At 39.5% G+C, this 20,085-nt stretch overlaps 1 protein-coding gene and 1 pseudogene across 1 annotated transcript; one reads left to right on the forward strand and one right to left on the reverse strand.

The window, feature by feature from the left end:
- Positions 1 to 10,579: 10,579 nt before the first annotated feature.
- On the reverse strand, positions 10,580 to 17,878 carry KRT39 (keratin 39). Its single transcript, XM_055397012.2, has 8 exons — positions 17,850 to 17,878; positions 17,062 to 17,599; positions 16,124 to 16,206; positions 15,071 to 15,227; positions 14,189 to 14,350; positions 13,950 to 14,075; positions 12,301 to 12,521; positions 10,580 to 10,904 (listed from the first exon to the last, which is right to left on the reverse strand). Exons 1-8 carry the CDS (start codon positions 17,876 to 17,878, stop codon positions 10,643 to 10,645), a joined length of 1,578 nt encoding a protein of 525 aa, XP_055252987.2. The 3' UTR covers positions 10,580 to 10,642.
- Positions 17,879 to 19,095: 1,217 nt separating this feature from the next.
- Positions 19,096 to 19,858, forward strand: LOC129537557 (bax inhibitor 1 pseudogene; annotated as a pseudogene).
- The last annotated feature ends 227 nt before the right edge of the window (positions 19,859 to 20,085 follow it).

The following is a 20,085-nucleotide window of genomic DNA, read 5'->3' on the forward strand; positions in this document are numbered from 1 at the left end:
TGAGATAGCTGACTTTGAAGAGGGAAGGGACACACAGGACAAGGAATGTGGGGAACTGGAAAAGGCAAGGGAATAGATTCTCCTCTGGGACCCCCAGGAAGGAAAATGGTCCAGCCAACACCATTTTTTTTTTAGCCCAGTGAGATCCATGTCAGACATCAGACTTCTAAAATAGAGAACTGTGAGATAACAAGTTTATGTTGTTTTGAGCCACGAAGTTTGTGCTAATTCGTTAGAGAGGCCATAGAAAATTAATACAATGTGTATATATGCGTGTATAACATTGCAAATAGGAATTCCAGCAATTGATTTTGGCTGAAGATTAAATTAAGACTGATAGACTATTTTTCCATGTCACTTATAAAACATATATTTTCAATATACATATATAATATGGAGTTTTAAATTATTACCATGGCAGCAAAGATGATTGCAGTGACTACTTCATAAACTCTACATTATTCAAATTATAGGCAAATTTTTTAATTTACAAATTAATTTATATAATATACCTCACAGAATTAGAATTTAAATCACGTAATGTGAACATTTCACAAGTGAGTTTATTGAAAAGTATAAAATTGATAAAGATCAAGGTTTTTTTTGAAGATGCAAGGTATACATGGGTACCATGATTAGGGTGGATGCAAATATTTTTTTCTTTACACCCAAGTCCATCTCCCGCCTGATCTCATTCTCTGTCCACAGCTTTTTAACTTCTCTGTGGACTTTGCTGTCAGACAAACCTGAACTGTGGGTTTCTCTGTCACTAATTACTGTTTACTGCATAAGCTTCATATCATTAGTATGAAGAGACAGCGCACTAACTGGGACAGTGGGCATAATACCTGCATTCTACTCCCATTGAATATTCAGTTCTATTTGGGTGAGCTCCAAATGATCTCTTGGATTATCTCACTCCGTGGCCACCAGACCATACATTTTTTTTCCTTATTTTTTTCTGTTTCTCCCAATTTCTCCCCTGAAGTCACTATCTAAACCAAATATTACACTTGATTTCTTTTCTGATAACTAAAGCCCCCAAATTTGTAGCCTTCATTAAACATGATTCTGGGGATGGATTTTCAATATCCTATCCTATCCCCCCTTTCCCTGTTAATCTCAGGATGGTCAGAACCAGAAAGCCCCCTAGAGCTTTAGCGGCCCCTGATTGCTGATGAAGCCACAAGTCATCTGTTGGAAACATGAGTATCTTGTAGCCATTGTTTCAACCCTGTGTTTATCATGAATATGAAAAGGATTAGAATGAGATTTAGTTTTAACATGCACTTCTCTAATAATTAGTGATGCTGAGCATCTTTTCATGTGCCTCTTGGCCATCTGTTTGTCTACTTTGGAGAAATGTCTATTTAGATCTTCAGCTTATTTTTTGATTGAGTTGTTTGTTTGTTTGTTTTTCTCATGATATTGGGTTGCGTGAGCTGTTTGTATGTTTTGAGATTAATCCCTCATCCGTTGCAAATATTTTTCTCCTATTCTGAGGGTTGTCCTTTCATCTTGTTTATGGTTGTCTTTGCTGTGCAGAAGCTTTTAAGTTTAATTAGGTCCCATTTGTTTATTTTTGTTTTTATTTTCATTACTCTAGCAGGTAGGTCGAAAAAGATCTTGCAGCTTGGTGCTCTGTGGTGACCTAGATGGGTGGGATGGAGGAGGGTGGAGGGGGGTCCAAAAGGGAGGAGATATATGTATAATACAAATAGCTGATTCACTTTGTTGTACAGCTGAAACCAACACAACACTGTAAAGCAACTATACCCCAATTTTTAAAAAAAAGAAATGAGATTTTCCTGATATTTCTCCAATCAAGACCTCTTGGTTTATGTCTGGTGGAGTTGAACCATTGCATGCCAATCTTCAAACAATAAACTTTACACGAACCCAGCAAACATAACTGCTGTGGTTAGAATGAGATGAGGTGGAGATGCTGTTTAGAAAGGCTGTCTGATTACCAAGGCAAAGCATTTCCAGGGAGACACTCCTCTGAGCAGTCCCAGTGGTCCATCTCTGTTCTCAAGCTGGTGGGTCCAGAAGCATCATTATTATTAGTGTACCAGAACCAGAGGGATGCTCAAGAGTTGATTCGTAGTAACCTAACTATTAACTGACAGTTGAATGAGATAGAATGCAAATATAATTAATTTAACATTGAGACATGATCCATTCTGCAGCCAGAAAATTCCCGTCTACACCTTCTTTATTGTATCTGAGTATTGGAGAAACCAAATTGTGGTATGGAGGTTGTTCAGCAAAATGGACCCAGATGAGAGAGGTTGGGTTTTCATAACGAAGTCTCAGGAACTGCCCTGACTCTCCTTGTGTTGTGATTGTGATCAGTGTTGGTCTTTCACGGATTGGGCTGGTTATGAACACCACTGATTTGCTTTTAGGGGTCCCCTTCTTCAGACCTCTATGACACACACATTATTTCTTCAAACATTTATGCCTTTGATTGGGCCACAGATACTGTATTGTCAAACTTGAGTGATTAAGCTCAGGTCTTTTGGCATATATTAATGGAAGAATTTATTCCAATTTTAACTTGAGTGATTAATAACCATATGACACTGAGCGGGTTGACTTCTGTAAGCCTTGGCTCACTTATCAGTAAGGTGAGGATGATAATAATAATAATAGTATTACAGGTTTGTTTTGAGATTGAGAGACAAAATTCATGTAAAGCTTTTAGCACAGTTATGCTAGGAGAATGGTCACCAGTCCTATCTGAATTTCTCTGTCATATCCATTTTCCACAACAGTAATCCTATTTACAGGGCTGGCTTCAAACTATTTTCCATCCTCCTCCTGGACCATCTTCTTCCTATTGACTGCCAAAGACTGTGAAGGTTGACATATTAAGGAGAGGTCCTTTCCATCTGAGTTCCATAACATTCTGGAAAATAGAAGAATTAGACCTATATGTGGCAATCATTCACTGTGTGTATGTAATACGTCAAAACAACTTAAATGTATGTAATGTTTATTAAAAAATAAAATAAAGATTTCATCTTAAATCTAGAGCTTTCATTAGTTATCAGGATGGCTTTCCATGTCTGTACTGTTGTCAGATCGACTGAAATACTTCATTAGCTCAAATGTGGGTATTTTGCCCATTGAATGTACACTTCTCAAAGCAACTCAATGAAGTCATACTCGTGGTGTTACCAGGTACTAGGCATGCTTTCAGAGCTTTGCGTGCATTAATTAGTTTCATCATCTCAACCATATGACGTTGAAACTATTAATAGGCAGTGGAGATAGAGAAGTTAGGTAAGTTGCCCAAGATCTCATGGTAGGTGGCAGGGAAGGGCTGGGAATCAGACCTAGCTAGTCCAACTTCAAGTATCTGTTCTTAATCAGCATGTGACTCTGCTTCTTAGCTAGAGATGGCCAGTGTTCTCTTCTGGCTTTTTCTGATGCTTTGGTAGGGGTCATGGGTTCTGAATTTTCCTTCTAGTCTGTTTTTCTCGATCAAGTTACAGAGTCTTCCTGAATGCTGTAATTTTTTATTTGCCTTCTACTGTGAGACTTTTCTCTGCACCCACAAAGCTATGCTGAATAGGGGTGGTCTCTTGGACTGTGGTGGTTAAGGAGGAAGGCATAGTTAGTTTTTTCGGATGGGTCAGTAGAAAATGAATTGACAAACACTTGTTCTCCACTGAGATGCAGAGAGAAGACCTTTCTATTGTTACATACAAGTTAGAGAAAGGTGGTTCTCTATAACCAAATACATGGCTTTGGAGAAATTCAGTCCCAAGTGGGTCTTCTGGGCCTGTATGGTTAAGTTGCTTCTCCAAGGGCTACACATATCAAGTTAGTAGGTACAATCCTCTCCAGTGTAACTCACAAGCACCTGCTAGGCCCACTGGGCCATCACAAGGAGGTGTAATACCAGAGATCTTTGCCCCTGGCATGGAATAAAGGCCTTCTTATTTTTCTCAGGGTCCCAGTAGTATGTCCAAGTTGATTGTTAGCATTGTTCTGGGCAGAGGGACGAGAGAGAGGGAAAAAGAGGAAGAAGGGGAAAGGAGAGGAGGAGGAGAAGACAGAGGGGAAGAGAAGGGGCGAGAGAAGAAGGAAGAGGTGGAGGAACAGGAGGAGGAGGAGAACGTGGACAAGAGAGCAGCGGGAGGGCCAAGAAAACATGCTCAGAAACTTGGCTATTGGTGACATCACCTTAATTAGAATATTTCGAAACGTTGGCATATTACCTATTTTCTGATGTGCATGTAAGTGGTGGTCTATGTCTTAAATGCACCTAAGAAAGAACTGTGTATATAATGTTCGACCCAAAATGATAATTCAATTAAATAAAGCTTTTCAATGTTGCCAAATAAGGTTGTTCCCATTTGAACTGGGTGCGTGGGTTGTTCCCATGAAGCTTGTGAGTCATGCATGAACACACTGGCCAGATATTTCTAGCCAGCCAGATAGCCAAAGGATTCATTTCCTATAAAGTCATTTGATCACAGTGTCGAAACAATGTATCCCAGACTTGCTTGACTGATACTAACCCATGGCACTGTCTCATGGACGCTGGTTGCCTTGGCCTAGGAGCTCTTCCTAGCGTGGATGGCGTACCTCCTTTCTCTTTTGGGACACTTACCTTTTCTCCTGAATTTTAATCTCTTTCTCCCTTCCTCTTATTTGGAAAGGACATTTGCTTTTAAAGTACCATTTATTATCAAAACTTGAATTTAATTTTTTCTTTATTTTATTTTTGTTTTTTTAAGCTCTTTATTTTGTATGCAGTTCTAGCCGATTAACAATATTGTGATAGTTTTATGGGAACAGCGAAAGGACTTAGCCGTACACATACATGTATCCATTCTCCCCCAAACTCCCTTCCCATCCAGGCTGCCACATAACAGTGAGCAGAGTTTCATGTGCCAAAGAGTAGGTCCTTGTTGATTATCCATTTTAAATATAGCAGTGTGTACATGTCCATCCCAAATTCCCTAACTACCCCTTCCCCTTATCGTTCCCCTGGGCAACCATAAGTTTGTTCTTTGAAAACTTCAATTTTAAATCAAAACAGACAGAATTAGGATAAACCTACTCAAGCAACGAGTAAGATATTTTTCTCCATTGTTTGAGAGATGGAAATTAAGGGAATTAATAATAATAACAACATACGATTATTAGCTTATAAAGAACTTAAAGAACTTATTGATAGCATCAAATTGCTTTTAAAAGAAATCAGAGAGAGGAGTTGGAGGACGTTTTTTCAAGTGTCATTTCCTATGTACGTATGCAGAGGACTAGACACAATGAATGACATTGGGAATTTTAAGGGAAACTAAAGTTGTTAGATCAAGAAGATTCCTGGTGAGGGTCCAGAGCACGGGGAAGTCAAATGATGCTCCTAACGATTAGACCTGAATGGCACTGTCTTGTGGCCCAGGGTGGTTTTCATCAGACCCAATTTCACCTCCATCTACTACAGACGCGACAAAGAGTAAGAAGCAGAAGAGAGAGTACTGGATTCTCTTACTGACTGTGTAGTGATGGGCCAGTCACCTTTCTCTCTGAGTTGCAGTTTCTCCATCTCTCATATGAAAAAAAAAACAAAAAACTAGTAGATGCCACAAAAATGCTTTCCTAATTTTCAAAGAGATACGAGCACTCTCATGTTCATTGTGGCACTATTCTCAATAGCCAAGAGAAAGAAACAACCATCTCTGTTCATTGATGGATGAATGTGGATGAATGTAAAAAAAAAAATCATACACACACACACAAACACTCACACTGAGCCTTAAAAAAGGAAATCCTTCAATATGTGACAGCATGTCTGAACATTAAACTAAATGAAGTAAGCCAGCACAGAAGGACTAATAATGCATGATTCCATTTATATGAACCATTTGAAATAAAGTCATTGAAACAAAGGATAGAAGTTGCCAGGGGCTTGGATGAGGGGAAAGGGGGAAGTTACTAATCAACAAGTATAAAATTTCAACTGTGCAAGATAAATACGTTCTAGAAATCTACTACATTGCATCTAACAAAACTGTACTGTTCACTTAAAAAATCTGTTCAGAGGGTCGATCTCATGTTAAGTGTTCTTACCACAGTAAAGTAAAATTGAAAATGAATATACGTAGTCTATGAATTTTTGGAAAAAGAGAAATATCAGTACTATTGACATAAGACTCCTGGGATGGTTTCTCACTGGAAGCAATGACAAGCAAGCTGGAGAAAGGTGCTTTGAATGGTTGAAAAATAATCTGTTCTTGCTGTGAACTGTTTCTGTTCTTGGACACTGATTATATAAAGTATCAGGTGCTATTTTGACTTTCCTAAGGAAATCAAAGTACTTAAAATTCAGTCTTATTATTGTGTGGTGGCATTGAGTGAGTCACTTCTCTGTTTTATTTTATTTTGTATTTTATTTTTTATTTTCTATACAAGTTTGAAAGATTATTTTTCCGTTGACAGTTATTACAAAATGCTGGTTTCTTTATCTTTTACATGGGAATGTTAATAGTAACTACTTATGGTAGTGTTTTGAGGATTAAATGAGTTAATAACACTTATTAACAGATTTACTATTGATGAACCCCACTGTATAAACAGGTGGATGGATATGTGGAGAAGGAGCTGTCTCAAGTATGGTCATCTAGCAAGCTCAATTCAGAACCTAAAAGAAAGCCCCCACCCAGAACTTTAAACCAAAAGGCACTTGTCAGATAGAAAGCAGTGGCTTTTAGTTCAGCGTACATGCTTCAGCTGAGGATATTTGTTTAAATTTGCATTTTAGCATCCCACACCTGGAGATGCTAATGCAGGAGGTCTGGGATAGAGCCCCCAAATTTGAATTTTACAAGCTTTCCAGGGGATCTAGATGTAGTTTCTGGGTCAACTGGAGAATTCCTGGTGGAAAGTAATGCAAGAGGTTATCACTAACCCGGTTCTTGGGGAAATTATTTTAGGCTGCTTCTTCTAACTAGAAATTTCTGTTAGTAATGGCGGTATTGATAATAATACCAACTAACAGTTACTGAATACAGGCTGTTCATCAGCTACTCCTCAAAGCACTTTACATGCTCTAGTTCATTTAATGCTCAGAATGATCTGGTACTGCTAATACCTCCATTTCACAGATGGGGAAAGTGAGGTCCAGGAAGGATCAATAAACAGTTTGAGGTCTCACAGTGAGGAATCAAAGGTGGGATTTGAACTCAGGCTCCAGAGAACATGCTGTTTCCTGATTTACGATTGACTTTTGAGCTGTGCTAAAGTTATATTTTAAAATTTTTTTATTAGTTGAAGTATAGTTGGTTTAAAGTGTTGTGTTTGTTTCAGGTGTACAGCAAAGTGATTCAATTATACATAGATATATATCTGTTTTTCACAGATTCTTTTTCCTTACAGGTTGTTACAAAATACTGACTTTAGTTCCCTGTGCTATACAGTAGGTCCTTGTTGGTTATTTTATATATAGTAGTATGTATCTATCAATTAAAAACTCCTAATTAATCCCTCCTCCCTTCTCCTTTGGTAACCACAAGTTTTTTTTTTTTTTTTTTTTTAATTTAATCCCTCCTTTTCCTCTCCATTAGACCCTTATGTACTGTACTCCTGGCCTACACCTAACTAATAAAAAACCCTTTAACTCCCTCCTGTGGCTGTATAGGATATTAATTTAGCTTCCTGGGAAAAGTCCAGACCCGCTTATCACCTTTAAAAGGTTTGGGCACTCATATACAAAGTCCAGTAGATAGTTTTATCTTCCCTTATATAGAGAAACACTTAAGAAATCCATTAGCTGTTGAGTGGTCAAATCCCCTCTTCACCATGCAGTTTATAATAATTTACTTCGATCATGGAAGACATGCAGGAGACTTTGCTCTGAGCAGAAGGAAGATGTCCTATTTCTGGGAAAAGTCGACAATGGCATTGCTGTATCAGCCCAAGGTTTCTCTGAATCCAGCAAGGCCCCTAAACCCTGAGTCTTGTTGGAATCGAACCTCAGAGCAGACCGTGCAGCTTTGATCTTGCCTTAGTTGGTTTCCCAGTTAGTGTTGATCGTTGTACAGGGTTCACAGGGGACTATCTCTGAACCAGACACAATAGAAGAAGGTATGGAAGGAAGTAACATATGCCTAGATTTCAATATAAGGAATAAAAAACCCCCTTCTGCACAGCGTTTTACAGCTTACAAGACCCTTTCACCATCATCTCCTTTTTTAAAATTTATGGCACATTTTATTGAATATCAATGTTGTCACTATTTGCTTAAGACCTAAGTCCCCATCACCATGGAGTATTTAGTGAGGTCAGAGAGGAGGGAGCTTCCCCTGGAATCTTATAAGATTTCAGTTTTAATGAATTTCGGAAAAATCATTGATTTTAAGGGTCATCGACCACTTGAATAGACTAAAGTTATGTTGATCACAAGATTGTTAAGGTGATTTTCATTAAAAGGTGATTTTCATCATTATCTCTATTAATCCTTCCAGTTGTGCAACAGACAGGGCCCAAGTTATTATGTCCTTTTTGTTCAAGGGCACACACACACACACACACACACACACACACAAGGTGATTTAAAACTCTGTCTTGGAGTTTCTGACTCTAAACTGCATGCTCTTCCCACAGTTCCATCCTTTAGTCTGAGAACACAAGGAAGTGCTGATCAGGGGTATTTGAGCATTCAGAGTTAAAAGAGATTATTGATAGAAAAGAGATCCCTCTGCGAGTTCTGCAACCCATTTGCTTAGTGTAATTTGCTCCTTGTCTGGAGGAAGTGTAGGGCTAAGCTGTGAGCTAAACAATCCTTTCATCTTTGATGTGGCGACAGCCATCAACTGATACCTGATACGCGCGCTAAGACTTCAAAGATGTTTTATTGAGTAAAACTGTGGGCTTAATCACAGGAGGTCTTATTCTATTCTTTTTATCCTTCAAAGCCAAACACTATTAAAACTCCAAAATCATGACTGGAGAACTAAACTCATGGAGAAAGAATTTTAACATGAGATAAGAATGATAAAATTAGTTCTAGGGCTTATATTAAAATAACATTTGTATAGTACTTTTCAGCATACAGAGCAGCTTCGCATAGAAACTTCATCGGATCATCACAACAACCATGTGAAGTAGGCACAAATCTCATTTAACAAACAAGGGAATTAAATTTGATGACGGCTCAAGATTTGCCAGAGTCATGGTTAGAAAGTGGCAAGTATAGGACTTCAGGACTTTTGACTTCACATTCTGTGTGTGGGTTGAAATTATTTACTGAAACCTCTGGAAAGGTAAAGAAAAATTTTGTACAGACTGATTTAAACACTCTGAGACCCTACTGTAAGAAGCTCTGATAATGGCTGGTACCTAAATGGTGCTTTCTCACATTGGGACTGCTTGTAAGCAGGAATTATTCTTGATTACTTCTCTGCAAAGTTTGTTGCTATTGAGTCCATTTCTCTATTCTGATAGATTGAAGCAGCCATCTAAGTTATTTTTTCATGGCACCTGTCACAGGGAGATAGAGGAGCAGGGAAATGTCTTGAGATTTTCAGCTACATGTCCTTTGTCAAACAATCAGAACTAAAGCCCATTCCCTAAAGAATAGAAAGAGAAATAGCAAACATTTAATGAAAAAATCCAAGATATTTCTTCAAAATGCTCTGGATTTACACCCCACAATGATTCCCGATTCTTGATGAAAATATTTGGAGAGCCTGATGATTTACAAAGTTTTGGAGAATGTGTACATCTTTAAAAATATTTTTGTGCATGGCGCTTCCCTGGCAGTCTGGCAGTGAAGACTTGGTGCTCCCAATGCAGAGGGTACGGGTTCTATCCTTAGTCCAGGGACTAAGATGTTGCATGCCTTGCAGGCAGACAAAATACGTACAACAAAATACATACACACAAACAAAAATAAAAACGAGGAAAAGCTCCAGTCTTCATCTAGAAGGGGTGCAGAGAGAGAACAGAGAATGGGAGATAAAGGACTTGAATATCCTCAAACCCATGAGTTATAAAACTTAAGATTCAAGAAGCCCAAAAAATCTTGAGCATAATAAATGAAATAAGAAAAAATTAAAAAAATATTTGAGAGCAGGAAGAGTGTGTACGTGTGGATAGTCATTGAGACAATAGAGGTGAATAGGATTCAGACTCATGACTATTCAAGGAAACTAAGTATTAAAGACTTTGTTCATGCCATCCCCACGTAAGCTTCTTTCTATATACAAAGAAGGAGTTTAGAAGGGAAGATTTTAACTTTTCACCTTCATGTTCTGCGGCCAAAAACAACCCTCAAACTTGTCTGACTGGCTCTAAAGAGGAACGTAAGTAAACAAGGCCTCAATAAACAAGAGAACCTGCCCATCACCTGTGGAGTCAGGTAATGTAGGTCACCTTGCTGCACCTACATATCAGTGCCTGACCTTCAGATACATGGGAAATGTGCTTCCAGAGAAATGTCATTTATTGTCCTATTGGTGGCAAGGACTTAGGGAAAGAGCAGAATAAAAGATCTTATATCTAGCAGTGGGGACCCAATGTAGTAGTAAGAAACTAAGTACCTCAAGGGACCACGGGGTTCTGGCAGAAACAAGGATTGGCCTCTCTATCATGAATGAGAGTCATTTTTTATCACCTTGGGATGTCAGGCTTTGGCGGTTCTGGTGATGAAGTAGGGCTGCACGTGCTCATGAGAAGAAATGACTTTCCCATCCTTGATTTCCTCAGTGATGGTGCAGATTTTAACCAGAATTCTGGGCAGGATGCTGCAGGCACTGCGGGACTCATGTATCCCACAGGGGCCTAAGGATGATGTGTGAACTGGGGCTGTGAATTCCATGGTCCTGGCCTTGCTGGATATGCAAGCAGAAGGCTCATGCTTGATGGCACACGGGTGACAGGGAAGCCTAGGAAAAAACAGAATTTTGCTTGTGATTGAGGGAAGGCAGTGGTGGCTATGGAGAAACATGGCAGTGGTTAATTTTTCAATATGTGTTGCTCAAAACAAGTACTTCCTAATACTTGTTTATTCATTTTGCACAAGCACCAGTGGAAGAAAAAGAATCAGACCAGATCCATGGGAAAGCAGCATCCTAGGTTTAGACGTGCTAGATTATGAAAATTGCCATTACAGCCAATGCCACAGTGTTGGATGAACAGGCCAGGCGTCCAAGACAGGGGTGGAGCCCAAGTCTGTCGTTTGCCAGCTGGTGACCTCAGATAAGTCAGTTAACCCTCCTAAGCTTCAGTTTTTCATCTGTAGAATGGATATAGTGGGAACTCAACAGTGAGAAGGGACAAGTCAGAGGGCTTACTATCTGAAGAAAGGAAGCTAATCTGGTATTTTTCCTAATGAGAGTGTTAGTCACAGTACTTTTGGTGACCGATCTCCATCTATGGAAGAGTCCTCAACGCTTCATCCAAGATCTCTGAAGTACCTTCTGGGTGTCTATAAGTGACTAATCTTTAGAGAATTAGAGTTAGCAGGAGTTACAAGTGAGAACTCTTTAAGAAAGCATCATGTTTCTTTGATGGATGATTCAAGGTACTTTGGTATATTATAGCTCCTCAGAGTGATCACACAGGTAAACATTGTGCTAATATAATGTGGATATGCCAGTGAAAAGATTGCTGTGAACAGAGCTCACTGATTGTTTTTGGGAAGGAAGTCTTCTTAGCAGTTGTAAACTAAGTCTGCCTTTGGGGCGTTAGTTTGGATGGAGTTGATTCAAAGAACTCACACTCCTTATCAGTTCTTTATGAGTTGGTTAGCTTCTTATCATTAACAAAATGACAACTTCCATAAAAGATGCTGATACACACATGTGTGCATGCTGCTCTTGGCCATCAAAGGCACGTGACTGGACAGGGCTAGGAGTTTCATCCTGAGCAGAACGCTTCTCCTAAGGGAACGTGGTTGTCCTATTTGATCTCATGACAGTCAGATTTTCATTTCAGTAGGGGAAAAATCTGTAAATCACCAGGAATGTTCATCTTTGGGGAAACTATTTTTTCCCCTAGTAATTTTTAAGACTTTAAGAAGCTAGCCAGCCTGTAGGGAATCAATCTGGAGCACTGGCTCTTCAAAAACAATGCAGTTCAACTCACCCCTCAAATTTGGACTAGGTTACGATTGTAGGCCTCCAAATGGTACAGCTCGAGAGAGAGTGGATGGACTGTTTCAGCTGAAGCTCCCCATCACTGACAAGAAGGCCAAGGAGATTGTTCCCCGTTACTGGTGGCAGTACACATATGCGTGTGTTTGAGCCTTTTTCCTGCAGAAACTGCTTTTATTTTACGTACTTGCCATCTGAGCTCTCCAGAAGGCTGTGGTATGTGGCAATCTCACACTCCAGCCGGGACTTGACATCTAGCAGAATCTCATATTCTCGGTTCTGTCTTTCCAGGGACCCCCGGATCTCTGCCAGCTGAGCCTCTAGGTTATCGATCAGACACTGGATCTGGGTCAGCAAGGATGCATAGCGGGCTTCCGTTTCTGTCAGGGCACATTCCTGGGAATCTCTCTATCACAGAGGAGGAAAGGAGAATTTCTAATGATGACTCCCTTAAACCCAAGTCATTTGTGATCAGCATCATTTTAAACAGTGTTGTTGTTTTTTTTTAATGACAGGTACTAATGTGATGGACAGGGAGGCCTGGCGTGCTGTGATTCATGGGGTCGCGGAGAGTCGGACACGACTGAGCGACTGAACTGAACTGAACTGAACTAATGACTCTCCATGCTCTCTTATTACTTCCTAACCAAACAAATCTAAAAATAAAATTATCAACTATGTTAAAACTCTCTTTTGTCTTTTTTCTTTGGGCATCTCTTTAAATAATTATCTTCCTCTTCCTTAATCACCTGACAATCTCCTACCACATTCTCCTACCTAAAACAGAAAAAAATTCCAACATATTTTACACTTAGGCATTAAAAACCCATTACCACGGCACCTCACTTTATGAGTATTTGTACCTTAAAAAGGAGAAAAAGGAAGTGAGCAGCAGTTAGCCATAAACAATTCCTTCACTGGAGCAATTCCTTTACACGTTAAATATGAGAGTTGAACCTTTGGTAATTAAAGTTCTTTCCTGATCTATCATTCTGTATGACTATATATAATGGGATTTTAGTTTTCAATAACCTATGACTTTCATGATTATTCCAATTTTTACAGATGAGAAAACTGAGGCTCAGGAATTTAAATGAGTTGACTAGCTGGTGACAAAACCAGCTTTGGGGCAAGGTCTTCCTAATACCTTTCATACCAGAGCATTTAAATAATTTCCTACTTCAGAGAGGTTGTAGAATGAGGAAGAAGTGGTTCCAGTTTTGGAACCTGCATTCTGGCTCAGACTTGAATTTCTTTTGTGACTTTTGACAAGTTACGTAATGCCTCAGGAGCTCATATCTCCATCTACAAAATAAGTGAGATGAAACTCATCTCGGATTTGACTTGGTAAAGCCACCTTAGCTCTCTGAGCCTCATCTGTAACATTGGCTTAATAATATTATGCCACTTCCTTCATAAGATTACTTTAATAAATTTGATAGTTTGTAAAGTGTTTTGCATATAATAAAATGCTCTTATAGAGTTTCCCAAAGTGTACTCCATGGATTATCATTGCTGTGAGATGCTCTTTAAAAAAAAAAAGGAGTCCACGGTAAAATGAGTTCTAAAATGCTGACTACTATATATCCCTTTCTTGTTGATTCATGGTGAACATCAGCTTATTGAAGGCCTGTAGGAAGGTATCTAGTTTTACCTTTGTTTAATCCAGGATTTCTCTGGCTTATTTGATCACAAAGTCATTTTTTTAGCACAGACCCTTTAGGAAACAGAGGAACTATTGTTCTAAGGGACACACTCTGGGAAACACAGCACCGCACAGGTGTCAGGGACTATTGCCTCCACTGCTGTGCTAGGTTTGGTCAGCGTTTCAGGTACCATTCGGTGCTGGGCCTGCAGTTCAATCTCCAGAGCATTCACGGTGCGTCTCAGTTCAATGATCTCCTTCTGGTAGCACTGCTGCTGTTGAGCGCCAGTTACCACCTGCTGGTTCAGCTCCTCCATCTGAAACACAGTCAAAGGCCATCAAAGGATATCATGAAGGGAAAACTTGACTGTGTTTCAAGGGCCCCTGGAATAGGGCCAACTTTTTGTTTTTGAATTTTCTACCCCCCCACCTGTGTGTTGAACCACTCTTCCACATCTTTGCGGTTTGTCTCCATGATGGACTCATACTGACATCTCATTTCTTGTAGAACCTGGTTTAGGTCGACAGAAGGGGCACTGGTCACTTCAATGTTGAGTCTGTCCCCAAGCTGGCTCTGTAAGGAACTGATTTCCTATGGAAAAGAAAAGAATGTGAAGTCACTTGATGAAGAGATGACCCTCTTGTGTTCTTGTTTCAGTCTAACCGTGATGATTTAGCTTAATTGCATCTGAAAGAAAGCCCACAATACAGGAATACATGATTTATAGGTGCTATTGTATGGCAAAAACCGCTACAATATTGTAAAGTAATTAGCCTCCAATTAAAATAAATAAATAAAAAAAACATGTTATGACTTAAGGCTATTTCAGATGCAACTGTGTGTTCAAGTATGTGCAATATTACAAGGAATTAACTAGCAAGATCAGGATTTAAAAGAATTTAGATCATTTCCATGGGTAATGGGTGAAGGTGACATAGAGGTGGAATTTATAATGAGAGATCATAGTCTTTATGATGCTAATATGTCCTTATGCCAATATTGGCTTATACCAATAGTGGCAGAAGTCTGTGCAGAGATGCCTATAAAAAAATGGGAAACCTGTGAGCACAGTAAAATTGTGTTGCTTCCTTTTTCTGGAAAAACTAGAGAGGCCAGTGGAGGCTTCAGATATTGTGTTATAGGCAACCGGTTTGAAACACAATGAATCAATGAATGATAGTAGTAGCAGGTATAATCAAGGTAAAACAGAGTGGTGGCTAGTGGGGACAAATTTTGTCAAATCCAACTCAAAAAAATTGATGCTACTTTTAGAGACTTAGTTTGTAATAACTCTCTTGGTCTTTCTCTAACCTGTTCATGGTCGTTTTTGAGGCAAAGGAGCTCCTCTTTCAGAGACTGGACTTGTGCCTCCAGGTCAGCCTTGCCCAGCGTCAGTGCATTCAGAATCTGCTGTAGGCCATTGGCATCTGCCTCCACTAGCTGGCGTAGGGACACCTCAGCTTCGTACCTACAAAAATGAGACATGAAAAGATAGGCATTAAAATGTAGATGGTGTAAATCAAGCCAAGAAGAACTTTCTTCTGCATTTTTCACTAGGCTTCTCATTTCTTGTGTTTCTATCAGAGGTTTTTAATCTCTTTAAAGGTAGAATCATTTGAAAACATCACTACTTAATTATGCAATCTGTGGGTTCGCAAATTATACAGTTACGCAATTATGCAGTCCATGGGGTCATAAAGAGTCGCAAAGAGTTGGACACAACTGAGTGACTGAACTGAACTGAATTATGATTCCTTAGTTTGTCAGTATTGGAGAAGGAAATGGCAACCCACTCCAGTGTTCTTGCCTGGAGAATCCCAGGGACTGGGGAGCCTGGTGGGCTTCCGTCTATGGGGTCACACAGAGTCGGACACGACTGAAGTGACTTAGCAGCAGCAGCAGCAGCAGTTTGTCAGTGGTGCTCCCTTGTTATTTAAGATGAATGAGTTTATCGTCCTTCTCCTTCCACTAGAGGCAGTGTAGTGTAAGTGCAAAGAGCAAAATTAAAATTTAGCAAGCTTGGGTCCAAATTTTCACTTTGCCTTCTACTAGTTGCATGCCTTTGGACCCTGTTAAACCTCAGTTTTCTCACCTTAAATAGGGTAGTAATACATTAGCTCTATCTATCTTATTGACTATTGTGCAGGTAATCAGATGTGTTCCTATGTTATAAACTGCAGATACTGGATGCATGAGTGGTCATGAATCTCAATCATTTATATTGAGTTTGGAGGTCTTCTCTGGGCTGGTGCTGGCATGGCATGAGTAGGAGAGTTAGTAGACTTGGAGATGATCTTATTGGGACTGTGTAGCATCAGACGCAGGGTGAACTCTGTCATGAACGACAGAGTTGGGTGGGCTTACTTGGCTCTCAAGTCATCAGCAGTCAGTTTGGTGTTGTCAATTTGTGAAACCAGTCTGGAATTCTCAGCCTTGGTACACAAGATCTAGAATTAAGAAGTTGCACACACAAATGAGACAAACACCAATATATCCTCCTTTAAAAGCCTCCAAGGGGCTTATGTGTGTTTCAGTTAACAGGGGGAGGCTAGTTAGGCTTTTCATAGCTATGCTTAGTATGCTGGGGAACTTTGGGAAGTCAGAGTTTTTTGTTATTTTCCTAAAAGTTCAGCAAAAAATTACTTCAACAAAAACTTCTGTAGATGGTTTACTGTTAAAATATAAAGTTCATCACACATTTGCATAACATACTATGGTCCACTAGAATGTTCATGCTATGAGGGTGAGACATTTTAGTTCACCAATATGTTCCCAGAGCCTAGAATAATGTCTGGTACATTGTTGCTGATGCCCAATAAATATTTTTTGAAAAAATGTAACAGAAAAAAAAATCCATGATGTGTAGCAGCAGCATATCATTCAGAATGGGAAATTTAGCTTTGGCATGGGAAGAAACTAGACAATTTGGAGATGATGAAATGAGCATAAAAGGAGAAAAGAGTGACAATGATTGAGAAAAATGGATACAAGTTAAATTGTCTAGGAACTTGTTTAAGCAAAATTCATTTTCTCAGATCCCTGTTTTCTATATTTTGTTAAAGAAATGGCAGCAGATATTAATATATTTTGGTCATGTGTTATCTGATAGCAAAGTATAACTCTGGAAAATGAAAAGCTATAAAACTCTAAATATTGCCCAACAATTTCATTCAATAAATTTTCTTATTCTACAAAATATTTTTTCAGTATAAAATGAACTAAAATATTAAAGTTTAGCTAATGACAATTGCTTTGAGAACATCAACTCACAATGTGATTATACATGTTCCTAAGAATCTTACCTTTTGCTGGAGCTCCTCAATGGTTGCATAGTAGGATAGGTAGTCAGGACATATGACCGGGAGTTCTTTGTTACATTCTTCCTGGATTTTACACTCCAGTGCGGCGTTCTCCCGTTCCAGCATTCGTACTTTTTCCAGGTAGTTAGTAAGGCGATTGTTCAAGATTTTCATGGTCTCTTTCTCATTACTGTTGATGCCACCATCACACCAGCCACAATCATCCAAAAAGGGACAGGTGTTGAAGTTGCTGATTAAGCAGAGGGGTGTGAGAGAAAAGCAAGGAGTGGGTTCGTAGTCCTGGGACTGGAGAGCTCTCAGAACATGGCCGGTTGGTTGACAGCTATTGGCTTTAAGACCACCATGCTGGCAGCTGGTGTTAGGAAGGATGGTTGTTAAATCTGTAATCCCAGAACAGCTTTGGCATGGTGTTGTGGAAGACATAGTTGTTGTACAGCCCTTGGTATCCAGAGTGTGTGCCCAGCTTTGGTTGATTTCAAAGTCTGTGGTCTCTGGGATCCAAAGCTCAAGGCAACCGCGACTGAGGGTAAATTCCAAGCCTCTTGGCTCTTTCCTCTTTGAAGTCCTTATATAGCCTTTGCTCTAGGTGTCACAGTAGGCAGGAAGTTTTCCTTTCTAATGTTTATATATCAAACCCCACAGGAACGTCTCATTAGTCTGCGTTTTACTTGCCTGAGAAAAGCTACTTGTCTCATAAAAATGTGTATTTAGCCTGTTACTAAGTTATTACCCATCACAACTACTACTTATCATTGGATTCAGAGCTTCACCTTATGTCTTCAAAAGGATCTGTCGTCATGGTTCTAACAGCATCCATTATTAAGCAAGTGTGAGTATGTTAAGTTCATTAAGTCCTTGTTGACCTCTTCCCATGGCATTAAGCTTGATCAGGAGTGAGTCCATCCTTCTTTTCCTTTCTTCTCTAAAAAGGGGAAACTACTGATATCCAATAATTATTGGTGAACTTAGAAATCAGTATTTTAATTTGGTATGTCCAACAGAATTTTCCATTTTCATTGTTCAGACATGTTGGTCTTAAGACTCTAAGTAATTGCTGGATTTCTGTTTTAGATTTCCAGGTTGGGTTTGATTGCTAGTAAGAAATTCCTTGGAAAACAGGCTGGTTACCTTTTGAGTTTCCAAAACTCACACTTTTAGTATTCAGTGTTTGTTTGTTGTATTATATTAGCTAAAAACTTACCATGGTGTTGGTTTATGTTTGCTGTTTAAACATGATCTTCTGCAAGATAAGTGTGCTCTTTTTCAGGAATACTTAGCATTATTCTTAAGAAATACTTTATTAGTATTTTGTTCTTGATCCTTTCTGGAGGACCTAGGAGAGAATCATTTCCTTACCTTTTCCAGCTTCTAGAGGCTATCCACGTTCCTTGACTGGCTGGCCCTTCAATCCTCAAAGCCAGCAATAGCCAGTCAAGTTTTTCTGACCTCGCATCACTCTATCACTGACTCTTCTGCTTCCATCTTCCACATTTAAGGAAGAACCCTCGTGATTACATTGGACTGATGTCATCTAGGATAATCTTCCTATTTTAAGGTCAGCTGATTAGTAACTTTTCTTCTCCTTTGTCATGTAGCCTAACATATTTGAAGTTTCTGGGATTAGGACATGAACATCTTTAGGGGCTCATTATTCTGCCTAACACACAATGGAAGGGAAAAAAACGCAATTTACAGTAGTACCATAAAATGTAAAATACAGAAGAATAAATTGAGACAGGTATAAGATGATGCTATTAAAGTGCTGCACTTATTATACCAGCAAATTTGGAAAACTTATCAGTGGCCACTGGACTGGAAAGGGTCAGTTTTCATCTTAATCCCAAAGAAAAGCAATGCCAAAGAATGTTCAAATTACCATACAGTTGCACTCATTTCACATGCCAGCAAGATTATGTTCAAAATCCTTCAAGCTAGGTTTCAGCAGTACATGAACCGAGAACTTCCAAATGTACAGCTAGATTTAGAAAAGGCAGAGGAGAAGAACATCCAGTGTTAGAAGAGCTGTGTGGGCTTCTGAGAGGTGGGTCAGAAGAGTGGAGGCTGTGTCCCACAGACACTAGCATCATGAATATATTTGATCGGAAGATCAACTTTGATGCACTGTTTAAATTTTCCCACATAACCCCCTCGACACAGCAGCACCTGAAGAAGGGCTACGCTAGTTTTGCCCTCTGTATGTTTGTGGCGGCTGCAGGGGCCTATGTCCATGTTCATTCAGGCTGGCCTGCTCTTTGCCTTGGGCTTTCTGGGGTCAATGATTTGGCTGATGGCAACACCTCACAGCCATGAAACTAAGCAAAAAAGACTGGGACTTCTGGCTGGATTTGCTTTCCTTACAGGAGTTGGCCTGGGCCTTGCTCTGGACTTGTGCATTGCCATCAACCCCAGCATCCTTCCCACTGCCTTCATGGTCACAGCAATGATCTTCACTTGCTTCCTCCTGAGTGCACTCTATGCCAGGTGCCATAACTACCTCTTTCTAGGAGGTATTTTGATGTCAGCCATGAGCCTGATGCTCTTGTCTTCCCTGGGGAACCTATTCTTTGGATCTATTTGGCTTTTCCAGGCAAACCTGTATGTGGGGCTGGTGGTCATGTGTGGCTTTGTCCTTTTTGATGCTTAACTCATTATTGAAAAGGCTGAAAATGGAGATAAAGATTATATCTGGCATTGTGTTGACCTCTTCTTAGATTTTGTAACTCTCTTCAGAAAGCTCATGATGATCCTGGCTATGAACGGGAAGAAGAAGAAGAAATGAAGCAGCCATCCGGCCTTCCCCAATTTGACTTCCTTTCCCTCCGCCCTTCTTTTCCTCTTCGCACACATTACAGTTGGCATGTTCTGTGATAATGAAAAGCATCAGAAAAAAAAAAAGAAAGAAAAGGCAGAGGAACCAAAGATCAAATTGCCAATATGTGCTGGATCATAGAAAAAGCAAGGGAATTTAAAAAAATCTACTTCTTCATTGACTATGCTAAAGCTTTT

Source organism: Moschus berezovskii, chromosome 20 (assembly GCF_049115385.1).
Source record: "Moschus berezovskii isolate FMDL1 chromosome 20, NW_MosBer_1.0, whole genome shotgun sequence".
NCBI lineage: Eukaryota > Metazoa > Chordata > Mammalia > Artiodactyla > Moschidae > Moschus > Moschus berezovskii.

Coding starts and splice junctions, on each gene's coding strand:
- KRT39 (XM_055397012.2), bottom strand. CDS start 17,878: ATGACGACAGATCCTTTTGAAGACATAAG. Junction 17,600..17,849: donor GATCCTTTTGAAGACATAAG/GTGAAGCTCTGA, acceptor ATTTACCCTCAG/TCGCGGTTGCCTTGAGCTTT. Junction 16,207..17,061: donor TTGAGGAGCTCCAGCAAAAG/GTAAGATTCTTA, acceptor TCTTAATTCTAG/ATCTTGTGTACCAAGGCTGA.